The sequence below is a fragment of the Sceloporus occidentalis genome, unplaced genomic scaffold (assembly GCF_023333645.1).
Source record: "Sceloporus occidentalis isolate IW3139 unplaced genomic scaffold, rSceOcc1.0.p SCAF_30, whole genome shotgun sequence".
In the NCBI taxonomy this organism is placed as follows: Eukaryota; Metazoa; Chordata; class Lepidosauria; order Squamata; family Phrynosomatidae; genus Sceloporus; species Sceloporus occidentalis.
The window spans coordinates 6,253,249-6,271,125 of record NW_028317010.1 but is presented as its reverse complement, the minus strand read 5'-3'; the positions used below and the strand labels follow the sequence as shown (position 1 = coordinate 6,271,125).

The following is a 17,877-nucleotide window of genomic DNA, read 5'->3' as shown; positions in this document are numbered from 1 at the left end:
GATAGGTGTTGCCGTTAAAGTGTCGCTCCCACTTTAATAACAGAACAAGTGAAAATGCTTTCAATAAAAGCCTGACTTTATAAAAACATACAGTTCATCCAACAAGCCCAGAGTTGACCAGTCCATGGTCCAGAGTAGATGTTAATTACCATCTACTCTGGGTACAACTCCAAAAATTAAATTTGTTGCATTATGATCCTAAACCCTGCTGAGTTCCTTGAAAAATGGTACAGCTTGCCTGGTTTTTTAATATCTGATCTGAACTGGTCGGTGAAGAAACCCTTTACTACTAATTTTATGACACAGACCGAAGTGTTTAGATCCTTCCGATCATGATCCTCTACTTATCACATAACAGCCATTAGTTATATACACTGACCAAAAAAACCACAAATTCCATATTTGTGAATCAGAATTAGAACCTAGATTGGAACACAGTCCAATTTAAAAATACTTATTCATTATGATGAAGAAAAATAATATGTAATAATCAGGTACTTGCCGTGTATCGGGGCTATACAGCTGGGTTAAGCAGCAAAAGCACGAGACCAAGTCATTCATTTCAGTATGATCATAAAGAAATGTTAATGATACAGACGAAGGATATGTTTATATATATATATATATATATATATATATATATATATATATATATGACAGCATGGAAGATGGAATTAATGATCCATACGCTAACAGAAAAGAGTGAAGTGCAGGAAAAAGCCGGGTGACGGCAGATTGATAAACGCAGACGCTGAAAACGCATGGTCTCACACTGACCTCTGCTGGGGAACCTTCAAGCTTATAAACGGTGTAGGACCCCAAAGAATAGCTCTCTCCACAAGTTTAATGTATCGTCAAACTTAAAATAAATAAATTAAAACAAAGGCCCATCTCTAAACGGTACTTTTTGTTTGTGTGGTTAATGTGGAATTATTCGCAATGGGAGTTGTATTTGCGTAGTAAAGCCTTCCACAAATTTGAGTCTGTCAAAACTCACCCCCTAGATCAATCCACTAGGTATGTGTACAAATGTAATTCAGGAAAGACAATTTGTTATTTTTTTAGCTAGAAACACATCTGAAAAATAAAACCTTAGAATGAAGCATTACCTTAATTTTAAACTCAACAAGAGTGTTTGCCAAAACATCATGTGATGATATAAAATGTATTTAAAGTTGGGGTAGACCTCCATCTTGCCTGATTTAATCACTATAAGTAGCAGAAAGCCTGGGGATTACATTGAATTTCCATTGCAGCATTACACGAAGATGTGGTTTAAGTTAAAAGCCAGAGGTATCGTGCTGGACCACAATGGTGACAGTGCTTTAAGCTGACGGACAAGGTCCCAACCTTCTTCTTCTGGGACCACGCTCCTCAAAAGATACGTAGCACCCTCCTTCCCTACATGGAAAACGATGAAGTCTTCAAGGGGATGTAGGACTGAGAAAGTCAATGCCCCCCCTTCCAAAAAGCATTACACTAAGATGCTGACAATAATTAGAAAACATTAGTCCATGGAGTAAGAGTGGAATGCCATGGGATACGGAGGTCTGACTCAAAGGGTTCTTTAAGTGTGACTTCTGAAGCATATCTACCACATTTCCCTCCAGTTAAAACATTTTCAAGCATTCAACACTTTGAAGTAAAAAATCTCCAACAAAATGATATGGAGGCACATCGTTAAGATGCTAAATATTCTTCAAAATAGGGTAAAAGATCAAAAATAAAAATCAGATAAAGGGGTAGCTTGGGGCACATTTCACCAAACAGCTCCTGGTGGCATTAGCATTACAAAAGCACTAAATTAAACCATACATCAGCGGGTACAAAAGAAATGTTATGACAGATTTCATGCAAACAGTAGTGGTTGTACGTAATCCCAAATATTCTATCCTAAACTACCAAATGGGGATAGGATATATGTGGATAGTAAAGCGATTGGGTCTCAGTCAGCAGAATAAAACCAACAAATGTGTTATTTCACTGCGTTCTTGTAGACGTTAGAATGACTAGGAGTAAACGAGCTAAGCTTTGGTGACAGAGACATGAAAACCTCTAATTTATTCATTGCTGTACCACAAATCAGCAGTACTTAGGAAGTAAGTGAGACATCCAGAGTTTTTAAATGGCTTTGTGACTCCTGGACCAGTAATATCACATGGTTAACTTATTACACTACCCCACACAACAACATTTAAACGCTCAAACCAATGGTTATTCTTCCAAATTAAGTTCCTTTAAGGATATGAAGCATCATAAGAATAAATAATGCACGAGTGAACGTACCTCCAAATTGTGGGCTGCAGCTTCTGGCCGTGACCCCAAGATAAACTCCTCTAGTGACTTGCCGCAGTTGGCTTTTGGCTTTGACGTGACGGGGGCATCCTGCGGCCCACCTGATGTCTCAGACTGCTGGAGTAGGAGTTTCTGCAACCGACGCTCCTTGCGGATATCTTTGGCTTTTCTGCATGGTGGCTTATTTGCATCAGCTCCTGTTCCTATTGGTTAATAAAAGATACAAAAATTATAAAAAAAAAAAAAAGGTATAAATATATTTTTATGTGAATGTTAAGATTATCCAACAATGCCTGTTTGCAACTCTTTAAAAGCATACGTGTGTATAGAAATGATTTAGGAATTGATTGTGAGAATCTGCTAAGGCAGTAATAATATTCTATTATACCGGAGTGAAATATTTCCTATTCCAACACACAGCTTCCTTTCTTCAAACGTAGAAATATTTGTAGAACTCAACACTTTTGTAGAACTTAACACAAGCAGATATAGAAAATAATGCCGATTACCGATCATTAGGTTCACATCATCTAATTATCTGCCTAGGAAATCCCGTTAAATATAAAGTCAGAGAACGCATAAGGAAAGCGTAGAGTTAACTCCGCGGGGTATGTGCGGTGATTTGCATTCATTGATTAGAAATGTGTGTGATTTAACGTGTGTGTTCTCTGGGACTATTTCATGTCTCTGACTTTTCACGGTGGGTGCCCCTGCATGGGCATCCATGCTTCCTTTTGTACTTTCATTATACTGTTATTTTTACTGGAAAAAGGCAAATGAAACATGGAAAAAAAAAAAGACCATGAGGCTTATTCACTAAAGCAGGAGCTGGCAGCATCATTTATAAGAGAACTGCAGTTTTCCCTCACCGACATTTATATTCATTATGAAGGGATGAGCTCGTGCTGTATAATGAAATCAGTTTGGTGTCTGGAAAGCCAGCTCATTGACTGAACTATGCATTGTGCAGGGCAGGCTCGAGACTTCTTGCAGGAGATAGTCCTTTATAATGGTAGCAGAGCGTTCAAACTACAGCTCTCCTTCCAATAGAGAATCCAGCAGTGTGTGTGTTTAATTTGGATCAGTAAGAGAGATTAACGTCCAAGCGACATACCTGGTTTAGGAGCCGAATGGTTGAAGGCCTCCACGTTGGCACTTTGCAAGCCGTCTGCCATTCTGCCGGCAGAGCTGGAGTCATCCTGTGGCTCAATCTGCTTCTCTCCGGGCTCTTTTTCACTTTGCTCCAGCTCAGCGTTCAGTGGTTTCAGCTCGTCCCCCGACAATTCAGACTTCTCTCTCATGGAAATATTGCAGGAAATGGGGCTGTCGGCCTGGGAATCCATCGGCTCGCCAACAGACCCTGGGAGAAGAAGACAACCACACAGCAGTTCAAATCACGTCCATTATTATTCTTTTTATTGTAATATATAGCGCCATCATATTCCTCAGAGCTGTACAATGAGTAAACAGGACACAAGTAGTGCATAACATACTAATTAGCCTGACAGAAACAAGGGGTAAGGAGCTCAAATCTATATTTGATTCAATTTCAATGGTTTAACCCTCTTTACTGAGGGTGTTTTGTGCCCCAAAACTTGAGACTTTCATTATTTTCACACTATGCTCCTAAACCATGATTCTCCTTTTTAATGTTTTGTGCACCCACACAAATTATAAAATAGTTTTTGAGCTGTATAGTCTATTGTTTAGTACGAGTAATACATTGTTTCTAATATTTTACTATGAAAATGGTCCCTAAACCAGTTCAGGCGACCAAAATACCACCAAATATATTAACTCAAGTGTCTTGAATTTGTCAAGAACACCACCATGCAAGTGTTTTATGGAAATTACTGGGGGGGGAATACAATGGAACATCTCCATTCCCATTTCAAAAGTTATTATTTGGTGATGCCGATGTCTCATTTGGGACCGTTTAGGAGCCAGCAGCTCAAAATATGCCCACAAAAGTGTATATTTCTTCAGAAAAAACAACTCGGGGTCAGTGTTCCCTCTAAGCTGTTCGCTTGTGCGCGCGCACATAACTTTTCGAGGGAGCGCATACGTTCTAACATTGTGCGCACAGTACCTAACGGGGAGCGGGCAGTCCGTCCAGGGTGACGCTGGCACTCCTCCAGAGATGGACAGTAATGTCCGCCGCTGGAGGAGCAAGCTCGGTTGGGGAGATCAAAAATCTCACCCCAACCGGCTTAAAATCAATCAAGGGAGCGGGAGGTCTGTTAATACAGACCTCCGATCCTGCTACCTTGCGATGCGCGCGGCAACTGATGCTGTGCATCGGGATTTGAAGTCAGATCCCGGCACACAGCACTGAAGCCACGCCCACCTTCTTTACTGGACCGGAAGGACAGGACACAGAAGAAGAAGAGGCAAGAGGAAGAACGAAGAGGAGGAGGAAAAGTAACTAACAGAGGAAAGGTAGGAAAACATTGAGTGAGAGTGGATTAGTAAGTGAGTGATGGGTGTTATGCTGTAGTTTATGCTGAATGTTGGTGAATGAGTGTGTGATAGCATGGATGTGTAAGTGTGGGGGGGGGATAGCATGGCATAAGGAGGCTGTAATCACATTAATATGATGCCCAGGTTCCAGCATGTACTGGCTGCTTGGGCATGATAGGAGTGTGATTGCTGTTAGCAATTATATATATATATATGTATATATATATATAATATTGCTGTTGGGTTTTTTTTTGTCCAGTTTTGGTGTGTTATTTTTAATAAAGTGGGGTTTTTTTGGTTTTTTTTAAAGGGGGGGTCATTTTCAGTTTCGGTCCAGTGAATGCTGAATTTTCGGTCCAGAATTTTCATTTCGGTGCATCCCTATATACTAAGCCAGGCACTGAAGCAGTAGGCCTACACCACATCAATGTTTGGCTTAGTATATAGTGATAGGGGTTATGCTACATTATTGGCAATGTCTGGCTCAATGTATAGTGATAGGTGTTGTGCTGTGCCTGAGTATATAGTGATAGGTGTTATGCTGCCCCACCGTCAATGTTTGCCTCAGTATATAATGATAGCAGTTATGCTGCAACACCGTCAATGTCTGCCTCAGTATATAGTGATAGGTGTTATGCTGTACCCCTGTCAATGGACAGAAGCTATGCAGTTTGTCCCCAATAAGAAAATTATATATATATATATATATATATATATATATATATATATATTGATCCTTTATGCAGCCTGGAGCCCCCGCAAGTGATTCGCTCATAATTAACTTTTGCGGTGAGAATTTCACCTTTAAAATAGACCATGGAGTCAAAAGGGGTTTTTTTCCAGCTCCACCAACTTCGCTTTATATGGAAGGTAGAAGCATATTGTGTGCACAAAATTTTGGCTCTGGGAAAAATTTTGCACAACAGAAATTTTCTGCGCACATCACCCAAGAAAAATTAGAGGGAACATTGCTCGGGGTATTTCGCTAGAAGCATTTGCACACTTGCTTTTTTTTTTTTTTTTAAACCAAATTTTCCCAGTCTCCTAGGATTGTTTCCACAGATTACATGCAACTCCAGAGAAACCCAACATACATCCAGCTGCAGATTACATGACGCACTACATGACACGCTAACTTCATTTCCACAAGTATGCCAGCCTTTTGCTTTTCTTGTGCACCTGCTTTTTTGGGCCACAACCCTTATCAGCCCAAAATACGTGAGTGTAGGGTATTTTTTTCTTTTTTGTGTATTTTTGGTGTTTAAGTTGTATTGGTTTTATTTGGAGGTGGCTGGCGACCTGTTGGCACACTACTCCACAGACTGGCTTTATCTTTGTGTCCTGATAGCTGTATGCCAAGAAAGAGTTTGGTATTCCTCTTTTCTCTCCTGCCTTCTGTTGAGTTAAGTTTAACTCTATCCTGACATTTGCTGGCATCGGCAGTGACCTAAAGGTACTGGTATAAATGGGTTCAATGCGCTCGGTCAAATGTGAGTTGGCTATTAAAGGGAAAACAAAATATTTCCCTTAACCTTCTGCAACGTGCTGCCGGTCACAATGGCAACAAAAGGAATAAACGATTATTTCTCACCATCGCTGGTAGAATGAGTTACTTTTCCAGTCTCTAGGAACTTCCGCACTTTCTTCAGTACTTTCTTATGCGATTTGGTGGGTTCAAAGTTTAAAGCTGCCAACCTAGACAGATTTAAAGACAATTACACTACAAGCAGACTTCAAAGCTACAACTACAATTAGCACATATTACTGCATGTACATGGAGTTTCTAGTCTACATAGAACTGGCCTAGACATATCCTTCCATTCCTGACCTCTATTCAACTTATGAACGCATTAGAGACTAATAATGCTAATTACTTCGCCTACTGGTTCATCTGAACCTAATGGAGTCAACCGATCCCCACACTATACTACATGACAGTATATCATATTTCTTGATTTATGCTACTTACAGAATATAAAGCATGGAGATGATTTTAGATCGTACAAGAACCGTTAAGGAGAACCCTACTCATCTTATAGCATAACTACATGCATTTATTGATAATATCTATAGCTAGTGCTTTTTATTAGTTAAAACATTCTTTGGATTCTTTTCGTAAGTATCCTTTTAAGCAGATGCGTCACATATGCGACACGAGGTGCACAGGTAAGTTTGATAGGTAGAGTGAACCGTAGGATTAAGTTACTTAATAGAAAAGTTACCGTATAGTATATTGGGGACAGCAGGTCTGGCACATTAAGGGCTTGTACACGTATTTTCCGCTCCTAAAATAAGAGACATGATAGAAAGGTATACATTTAGATCACATGGCACCAGACCAAAACAATTCCTGCGATGGTTATAACATGTCAATCAATAAACCTCTATGAGCCATAGTTATGTTAGATTTGTTCTCCACTAACTGGTTGTACACAAAACAATGATCCCTACATACGGTAGCAATATAATATACAGTGGATCTAGAACATTAGAAAGGTATATATCAAACAAATGAATGTTTTCACAGAATCCGGAGATTTTAAAATTGCTTTCTTTTTTTATTTCTGGATCTCGACAGAAAATACAATCCATGCAAAACATCAGGAGCAGAAAAAACATTTTTTTGTTTAGCCATTGTACAGTGCTGTAGAATATTATGGCACTTATTATTAATAATCAGGAGATCATCACCAATTATAAGTTGCTCTGTGTAGGCTGTTAAGCAGGACTGGATTCTATGTATATAACATAAGGGGGCAGGAAATACCGAGCATTAACATATTGAATACATACATCCCAGATAAAGAAGAGCAGAGACTTTTACATGGTGACCGTCTTTCATCTTACCGTCTCCATCCTCTGTCTATGAGGTCTTGGTAGTCTTGCACCGTAAGAGAATGAGCCCACATGCCTTAAAGAAAGGAGAACAAATACATCATTAATGCCACATATCCTCTCTCACACATTAAAACGCTACGTGACGCAGTCATACCGCGCTTATCCCACAAAGTCCTCCGTCTATATTTACAGATACACATACATATATGTATAGGGCAAAAAAACTAAACAAACAAAAAAAAAAACTAACTTGCCCGTTCCTCGGTGAACGTGCCAGAGATGTACACAGTGATGTGCCATTCAAAACATCTGGAGCATTCTACACCAAACTCTTATGCACCGTACCAGGGGCACACCACTCTCAGCCAAAACTATGTGCACGCAAGTGCACACACACCACTCTCAGCCAAAACTATGTGCACGCAAGCGCACACACACCACTCTCAGCCAAAACTACGTGCACGCAAGCGCACACACACCACTCTCAGCCAAAACTATGTGCACGCAAGTGCACACACACCACTCTCAGCCCAAACTATGTGCACGCAAGCGCACACACACCACTCTCAGCCAAAACTATGTGCACGCGAGCGCACACACACCACTCTCAGGAAAAAGTACGTGCATGCGAGCGCACACAACACTCTCAGCCAAAACTATGTGCCCGCGAGCGCACACTCACCACTCTCAGCCAAAACTATGTGCCCGCGAGCGCACACACAACTTAACTCCTTCATTACCTACGGATGTAGAGGTAATATGTAAAGTACGGATGTGGCCCTTTCGAATATATATTTAAAAAAAAAAAAAAAAAAATGTATGTAGAGTGTTACTGTAATTAGAAATTCTAGCAAAATTGCAAAAAAAAAAAAATATTTACAATCAGCACCAAGCTCATGCTTCACAAGGAAACCTGGTTTCCAACAAAGTTAAAGCATACTGACAGCTTTACATAAACCAGCCTCTGTCATTTTCACGTCACGGCCGCAACCTGAGCGTCCTATCAATTATCAGTAAAAAAGACAAAGGGGAAAATAATGAAGAGTTTCCCCCATTATTTCCAAACCAGTTAGCAGGTAACATAAACGGAATCATTTTCTTAGTAAACGTATCCAGCAGAGTCAGCCCTTCACGCTCTCAATATAACACGCAATGTAACACAGGGAGGCACATACAGGAAGGGGTTAAACGTCTGTAACTGTGCTAAAGACCCAGACTCTAGGTATAAACACATGCCTGCAAATATACCACCTCTCCTGCACCTGCTTTCACTTTCATCAATACTCCGTCAGTGATGGGAGTTAAAGTCAGCAAAAGCTCATCAGCACCATTTACTTTGTTTACAAATATAAAAAAATAAACAAATCTAAAATTGTGTTTGTGTTTCTAAATATTGTACTTTTTTTTTTTTTTTTTTTTAAATTAATATGAAGGTTGGCAGTCGTGGCGCGCGTGGAATCATGATGCCTACATGGTATCAAGGATGCTGCCAGCCAGCAGATCTCCCAATACATACGCTGGCACTTTAACCTCCCTAGCATCTGTTACCATGGTAGCAAGCAGATGGGGGGTAAGTACGGTCGCAGGGGGTGCAATTGCGACCAGGTCACCGTCCCAGAGACCATGCATCCCCATCCCTGCCAGGATTTATTATGAGGGGTGGGCTTTCCACGTTGTTGGGGGTCCTACTCCTTTCAAATGCTGGAAAATGGACCTCTGGAAACCGCTAGAGCGCAAAAGTCTGTGACATGTGTGTGAATATACCGCACGATGGTGCTATTATGATTTATTGATTGGCATAGCGCCACCGTACTCCGGAGCGTTGTACACCGGACACACAGGGCAGAAAAATAAAGTTGTGCGGCTCCCTATACAATCCGCACAAGCTTATCCTCTCACCATGGGAAATGTTGCCAGACTCGCTCTTGCAGTACCCGCACCGGTTCCCATCTTCGCCTCCTAAGTACTCCAGGATACTCAGGGCACCCCCTCCGGCAGACGCCATCTTCCTACCAAAACTAGCTTTTAACCAGGGACACTGGAACTCGAACGCGTATACGCCGGTGCAATGACCCCGGCTGCGCCATCTTTAATGTAGGTAAAATACATTACTTCCGTAAAGGCTTCCATGCGCTGGTGCGCCATTTTTGATAATGGCACGAAACCCGGATATGACAAATAGAATAAGCTGAAGTACATCCGAACCGTACCGAGTCAGGGCAAATGGTTGGGTCGTGCATTGAACTTATGCCGTAGCAAACGGTACACAAAAGTCAGAGCCGAACCCGCTAAACGGTACGGCATATCTTTATGCGAGCGGTAGCGGCCCAAGCAGCTTGACTCACCGTGAGACGCTTTACCCCGAGGGGACAGACAATATCCGCAGGCTGCTTCAGCCCTGGCTCCCCTGTACTCCACTATGGAGCGCATCGCCGGTATATACGGGCTTGGGTCCCGCACGCACTGCAGGCACCATGCGTGGCGTCAGTATTCCCCAAATAAACACTTTATTCTCACTGGCAACTCCCTATAAACCTGCCCGGTGTGCTCGATTACCGGAGCACGCATTAAATCCCTCTGATGGCTGAGCGCAGTTAGTAGATCCAGACGCTGGCACTAGAGGGCGCTACCCACCACCACAATGCAGCGACCGGCGCTAGGTATAGGGCTCCAGGTAATGTGCTAATAGAAAGGTACCCGATGTGGGCACTGATCACACTATATCACACACATGGACACCGCGTCTATATGTCACACATAATGCCGACGATCCGTTTCCTTCCTAATACTGCATTTAACCGACCAATCTTTTGCTGGCGCTGTTAACTGTATGCATGCAGTTTAAAGTTTTGCGTTTCCACGGATCGCACCTTTGTTGGCTCAGGAAATAGTTCTCTGAGTTGACAAGAAGCTGCCTGAGTATATATAGTGCTCATTCTTTCAAATGTATTGGGGGACATCGGATAGTCGTGAAGAGCGCTCCCAATCATTAGAAGTATTACGGCTGGATTTCATAAAGGTGGAGTTGGCCCAAGAGGGATTGTTATTATATATATATTATATATATATATATATATACACACACACACACACACACACTAAAATAGCTCACTTTTTTTTTCTTTTCTTCAGAGGGGAAACATTTTGTCCAGAAACCAGCAGAACCTCAAGGCAAAGATGGTTGCGTGCAAAAGATCCTTACTCAATGGTAAATTAACCAAGAATTCATCCCGCTCGCTGAGTGTATCACAAAGCTTTTTTTTTCCTTTATTAAATGTACTTTTTTTTTTTTTTTTTTACTGATTTAAAATTATTTTGTTACTTTTATATATGCTGCATTTCAGTGTATCATGCTTGAAATAAGAGTCCAGATTATTCAGTAAATAAACTAAAATTGCTTTTTAAAACTTTGTTGCAAATGGAACGAGGAACAACAGCTGTATATGTTAAGAATATTTCAACTATACATGAGAACAGGTACCCCCCCCTTTCCCTCAAATGCAACAAAAATTAAACACAAAAAACAAGAGATCTCCTCTAATCCTCCTACAGGGATTGGACGAGGTGAGCCATCACAATCGTCCAATCAGATTTGCACCTTAGCACCAATCGCAAATGAAAAAGTCAAGTAACTGGCATTATTTGTGCCAGACGGATGTGGACACATCACATCTTTCGTAAAGGTCTTCATGTCATATAGTTTGAATGCCATTTAATAAACATTATTTATCATTGTAAAAGAAGATATTCCAGTTTGTTTCAAATTTTCCAGAAAAAAAAAAAAAAAAAAAGCTTTAGAAAAATACCTGTTTTTGCACTCAGCAGAGAGGACAGGGGCCAAGGAGACAAGAGTGTTGGGCATGACTGGGGCTTTGCGCCGAATACAGCCAAGGCAATGAAGTAAATCACTGACCCTGAACAAAATCAAAGAGAAAGCACTCTTTTTTAGTTTTTATTCTGCAACATGCTATTGTGGTCAATTGTATTTTCTGTTAACAGAGCTGAATGTAGCACATGTGTATTACTACAAACAAGTTGATCAATTATGAAAGCCTTAAGAAGTCATCTGACAATTTTTATTTTTTTTATATGCATTCGACATCAATTTGATTTTATCTAAACTTAAAAATATATATATATATTTACAAAAAATGTATACAGACATCAGGTTCTTTGCTTGATATAAAACATAAAAGTTTGTTTTGGGGTACAGCAACGTCTGCTTGGCAAACCTAAAAACGAAACAAAAAGCTATGATTTCAACATTTAAAAAAAAGTCAGTGTTTATAAATAAAAAGGATTAACACAAAAAAAAATATGCAGTGTGACAATTTAACAAGCAGCACACTCGATCATCAACATCATTCAGGGTAAATCTTTTAAGATTCTATATTTCCAGTAAATGTGCATTTTATGGTATAAGGAAAATATAAATAAAGAACTGTGAGAAAAGCTATTAGGAAACATTTATAGCCACACCTCATCTAACATGTCACCATTTTGCCAAATGGACTACAACAATCTATACATATCCTATATAGTTTGAGAGCCTTTGTCACAGTAACCAAAACACTGGATTTTTATCACAATGCCTCATATAAAGCCTGCAGTTGCATACTTACGGTCTATGTAATTTTACGGCACTTCATGGTGGAGGAATCATGGGTTCAGTAATCTCAAACGTTTTTATGATGTCCTGCCAAAAGTAAATGATACGATGTGGAATATTGACTTAAAATAAAAATAAAAAGCAAAACCAAATCAAGCTCCTTACCATCCAGTCCTGGTGGCTGAGCGATATGACACCCTGATACCTAGGCTGATTGTCCTTGTCCATGTTTGACTCGTTCTCCTGAGCTACGGGTTCTGTTGAGATAAAAGCGTCAGGGTGTCGGTTGCAATGATTAGGACACTTGACAGTCAGATCTTTCTGTTATGGGAACAATAATAATAAAACTAATACAATTTTTTTTTAATCAAACATGAATGAAAAAAATTACACTTTTCCTGAACTAAGATAACGAGGCAAACTGTGGACACAAAACTACTAACAGGACATACTTAGTGCTTCAATCCACACTGGTTGTGGAAAATGATAAATCATATTTCATCAGCAAATGATGCAAGTTACATAATATACCGTTTTTGCTCAATTATAAGACTTTTTTTTTTCAGAAAAAAAGCTATTTAAAAAAAAATAAGAAAAAAAACAACCTTATTATCAAGGTCATCTGATTCACAGCCTGAGCCTAGGGGTTTGTCACTCACCTTCTCTCAATGTCTCAATGCTAGAAGCGAACAGTGCCAGTGAGACGGCTGGATCGCAGCAGCGTAACAGTTTTAGATACGTCCACACTCTTAATGCTATCACGCAGGCAAATTAGTTATTCTCCTGCACACAAGTTTAATGGGAGAATATGGCTACATGTAAGGGACATTATTATACTATTGTTATAAATGCAGTATTGCTACCACTACATATGGATTGCAAATACAGCAAGTTGAGGCTTAAACTAGGCTTGATCTGTATACATTGTGCTTTTACAAAAACTGAACATTAACACTGAGCAATGAAATTTACACTGCAAGCGTAGCATGTCATTCTTAGAAGTAGATACAGAAGCAAGAAAGATTAAAACAGCAATTGACAAATCGGAGCCAAATCAACCACGTTTCCCAGATTGTTACGGCTGGAACAGTAATCAGTAAATGTTTGCGGGACTCCGAGTAAATTGTACACCCATTCTGAGTACGGCATGTCAGACTCCAGAGAGTTCTTTCCTCGGATCCGGCCTTTATAACTATATTGCATATCTATACTGGATGTTTTATGCTGTAATGGGAATTATTACTATGTTGCCACAGCACCTCTTGGGTCTTGCTTACTGCTACCAAAGTTAGAAACAATTTTTAAACAGCTTATATAATGGAAGTTTAAAGAATTCTGTACAACTTTGAGTTTATTGTTAAAAAGTGCGGCATTCCAGTTCTTCTAGATGCGGTTCGGGAACATGGGCAAAAGAAATACAGATACTTACCTATTACAGGTAGCTTATCAAAATCAAGCTTTATTGCAGCAAATCCATCCTGGAAAATAAGTGAAACAATTAGATGGTTAAAAAAAAACGCTCCAATGATACCTTTTCAGTGATGGGCTGGGGAGATAAGGCTAAATGGCTCTTTCCCTACGTAACCTGAAAAAAAATTCTCCTCACTACATACTATATGGACAGATCCGTGGGGGTGTTCTATATGTCCGGGTTATTTACTATGATTGCAGCCATAACACCTATTCAGAATTGTGAATCATTGCTACATAGCACTCAACTCCTAGCCCCTGTTAGTATCTACCTTTATTGTGACATAAAAACAAGATGTAAAGTTTTATTTATTGTCTTTTTTTTTAATTTTTTATTGGGTACATTCCCATGGTCTAAAAGTGGACAGACTTGGAATTTGGTGGAAGATTGACACACGACAAAAACCTAGTACTGCCAGGAACATTGTATGAAAAAGTATAAACAAGAAAACATTTTGTAGAAAACATTATAAGCTATATTTTCAAAGTTAAAAAAAAAAAAAAAGCCATCTTGAAATGTAGACCATACATCTGATCATAAATTTCCCTTGACACTTCACTGGTATAATTGCTGGCACTGTACAGATATGAGAGAGCAGAAACTCACCCTGATTATAAAGGAGACATGAAAAATATTCTCAACTGTACGAGCAAAAGAGTTTGGGTCAATCACAAAATCAAAGAAAGAAATTGGAGTGTCCGCTAAAAAAGGAAAAAGAAAGGATGGAAATTACAACACAAGAAGTAATTATTAAATAATGTATACTTGGATGGTTCCCATTGTGTTTAATTTAAAATGTCAACATTGAACCAATTATTCTATGCAGGAAAGTCACCAAAAGTGTGAACTCCCCACTTAATTATTGAGTTTAGGTATTTAAACCACAGCGTTGGTAATACGTTGTATTTATTCAAGCACATAGGCATGTCATCTGCATAGACAAACAATCGCAGTAAAATGAGCAGTACTGAAGAGCTCAGCGACTTTAAACAATGCGCTGTCATAGAATACCAGCTTTGCCACAAGGGAGTTTGCGAAATTCCTGCCCTGCTAGATATAGCTCGGTCCACTGTGAGTGCTGTTTTTTGTTTGTTTGTTTGTTTGTTTGAAGTGGAATCGTCTAGGAGCAAACAGTGGTTGAGTGCTGAAGCGTGCAGAACGTATCAAACAGAGTTCCAAAATTTCTTTGGAAGCAACATCAGCACAAGCACTGTGCACCAGGAGCTTCATGAAATGAGCTTCTATGGCCAAGAAACCGCACACACGCCAAAGATCAGTGGTGTAAAGCAATAGATATAGTTTGGTGAGTCCGTTGTGGAGTGAACTCTAGTGGCTTGCACAAAGCCCTGACTTTAACCCCACTGAACACCTTTGGGATGAATTGGAACACAGACTGTGAGCCAGGCTTTCTCGTCCAACATCAGTGACTGACTTCACCAACGGCCTTTTGGCTGAATGGGCACAAACTCCCACAGATACACTCCAAAATCTTGTGGAAAGCCTTCCCAGAAGAGTGAAGCCTTTTATAGCTGTAAAGTCGGGAGGGCAACTCCATGTTAACCCCCATGCTTTACGAATGGGATGTCCAACAAGCTCACATAGGTGCGATGGTCGGGTGTCCACATACTTTGTCATAGTGTAGATGATTATCATGTAAAATGTCTAAATTCCGCCTAACATACAGTAACTTCCATCACTTTTTAAAGGTTCATTCCCCATACTATACAAGTGACTTAAACTTACGGTCATCTTTGAAGTAAGTCTGGAGGAATCCCAGGATTCGTTCCACTTCCTTCTCTGTTGCTTCCTGGTGAGACTCTTCCATTTTTTTCAACTAAACAGAAAAGTTCCAGTTATGCTTCCATGATCACATAGCCACCCCCTTTTTTTTAATCTATTTTGTAGGTCAGCTACATACTTGAGCTGGCATCACTCTCATCTCCTCTGCTTTGTTGTTCTTCCTCTGCCTTTCAATTCGTTGTCGAACAACTGGAGGTTCAGCCTTGAAGGACCCTAACCTGTACAAAAACAGAGTCACATCATAAAAGCACCCTAAGGTGACAAACTGACATAACATTTGGCCAATACGCATGTAGTTGCCACATCAATAGTTATAAAGCAATGGCCAATGTAACAGAAGATGCACATATACATAATGTAGGTCTAAATATAATTTTGGAGTATATTAATAAACAAGTTTAACTGAAAACACCCCATAAAAATCTGAAACACATACTGGAGCAGGACTCACATATAGTGAAACGTTGGAGTTCTTTTGAAATATTTATCAGCCTCAGTTCCTAGTTTATGCCAAGCGTCTGCTGGCAAATACCCCTTTCCAAAACTGTCATCTTCACTATCACTTTCTGGATTTTCCATGCGATTTATACCCATGAATGACAGCTACAATGAAAGACAACAGACAACATGATGTTCTGGAATACAAACAATATACTGAAGCAGTGTTCAGGGTTAATTGTGTAAAAACATTACATGTAAACACAAATATCCCACCTTCCGCCCCGCTTACCTCTCCCCGTGCGGGTTCAAAATAGTTTAGAAGGGGCCCTCGGTGCGGTCCAGGTCGAAAGGGTCCTTTCTAAACAGTTCTGAACCGGTACGAGTTCACAGGAACATGGGGTTGCACCAGAGCCCCTATAGGCTCGGGCAGGGGTTCTCAAACTGCGGCCCTCCAGCTGCTGCAGGACTACATCTCCCATACTCCTCAGCCAGCCCCTTAGCTGAAGGAGCATTATGGGAGATGTAGTCCTGCAGCAGCTGGAGGGCCGCAGTTTGAGAACCCCTGGGCTCGGGTCTGGCGCAACCCTTGTAGTTGCCAGGGGATCAACCTCAGGATACAGCCAAAACGTAATGATGCCATGTCTAATATCTAGCATACCAGGTCTTCTGCGAAGGATGTAGGATCAAACACAGCCATGTCTGTGTGAAGCTGAGAGGCTTTCTCCTTCCCAATGTTTGACGCCAAAACCAGTAACTGAGCATCAAGCGCGGCCTCTCTGGGGCGAGATACTGCACCAAAAAAAATACATCAAACGTTAGCAAGCATCTTTCTAATACAACATCTATGGCGAGTATGAGCTATATTCCCTATGATTCTTATAACAATATGCTGGGAAAAGGGATACGCAGCCAGGAATTCCAGTGATTTTTGTTTCTGCTATAGAAGTCAATGCTAAATATGTGAACTTCATCTTCATTCATTTTGCAAGTAAAATATGCATAATGTTGAGTAAATAGCTACAATGTTATCGATGCAAATATTGGCTAGTAACACAGAAATGAAAGGTTATATTTGGGAAAAGGTCACACAGAACGCACAAATAACCGTATTAGGTTTGGAGAGCCGTACCTGCTGAAAAGAGTTTGTTGGCATTCTCAAGAGTATCTGTCAGCTTGTTACTTTTCGAGCTCAGCATGTCCTCCCTGTTATCTGTCATGGAGAAAAAGATCAATCAGATCCAATCAGTACAGGAGTTTAACATAGCGGATGCACGGAAGAGAGTATGGGGAGGAAAAAGAGGTCCATACATATAAGGGCATTCTGCAGAAATCACCCCATTCGCAAACGTAAAGGGTCCCCCGCAGCTACCGTATGAATTGAAGTGCACATGGTGGCTGGAGAGCCCCTGTAACCCACACCTGACCCTGAAGCTGTGACTTCATTAACCCTGTGTGTATAGCAGTTTCCCCAAAACAGATATGTCCCCCTAATAATACATGTGTTCCTATGCGAAGGTATCTCTAGGTCTCGCTTAGATCCGATGCACGGGGCTATGACAGGGAACTTACGCATCACGTTTTGTATGAGCTCTCTATAGTCCTGCCGGATCTGTCTACGGCTCCCGTTGTCCCCGTCCGCATCCCCCATAGCCTCATTATGCGCTGGGTCGTCGGCCTCCCGTATGGGGGTCTTTCTGCTGCCCATGTTGGTGCAAACTCCATACACCGCGGCCAAAACCGCCAAAGGAAAACAGGAAGCCCAACCTCTACCAAGGAAGTGTGGGGCGGGAACAATTTGCATCCCAAGCCTCGCTTTGACATCGGATATAAAACCCTGTATTTTTTGCAAAGTTGGCCTCCCCCTGACCTTTGTGAGGTGACGTGCTGCTCGCTGGCAGAGTATCGCACGTACTGGCGTTTCCATTATATGTTACATGGAGGCGACATCACACGACATACCATG

The 17,877-nt window shown here is 40.7% G+C and overlaps 2 protein-coding genes across 2 annotated transcripts in view; both read right to left on the bottom strand.

Moving 5' to 3' along the window:
* Positions 1 to 9,598, bottom strand: part of LOC149298981 (arginyl-tRNA--protein transferase 1-like) — a 37,196-nt gene extending 27,598 nt beyond the window's left edge. The window contains exons 1-6 of the mRNA XM_089486886.1: positions 9,493 to 9,598; positions 7,603 to 7,666; positions 6,978 to 7,040; positions 6,347 to 6,450; positions 3,410 to 3,655; positions 2,287 to 2,498 (exon numbers count right to left, since the gene is read on the bottom strand). Of these exons, the coding sequence (XP_089343012.1) occupies positions 2,287 to 2,498; positions 3,410 to 3,655; positions 6,347 to 6,450; positions 6,978 to 7,040; positions 7,603 to 7,666; positions 9,493 to 9,598 (795 nt within the window). The remainder of the gene's footprint in view (positions 1 to 2,286; positions 2,499 to 3,409; positions 3,656 to 6,346; positions 6,451 to 6,977; positions 7,041 to 7,602; positions 7,667 to 9,492) is intronic.
* Positions 9,599 to 12,238: 2,640 nt separating this feature from the next.
* Positions 12,239 to 17,619, bottom strand: LOC149298980 (non-structural maintenance of chromosomes element 4 homolog A-like). Its single transcript, XM_089486807.1, has 10 exons — positions 17,484 to 17,619; positions 17,044 to 17,124; positions 16,573 to 16,703; positions 15,925 to 16,076; positions 15,592 to 15,691; positions 15,417 to 15,507; positions 14,280 to 14,374; positions 13,632 to 13,680; positions 12,368 to 12,459; positions 12,239 to 12,289 (listed from the first exon to the last, which is right to left on the bottom strand). Exons 1-10 carry the CDS (start codon positions 17,617 to 17,619, stop codon positions 12,239 to 12,241), a joined length of 978 nt encoding a protein of 325 aa, XP_089342933.1.
* Between the last annotated feature and the right edge of the window lie 258 nt (positions 17,620 to 17,877).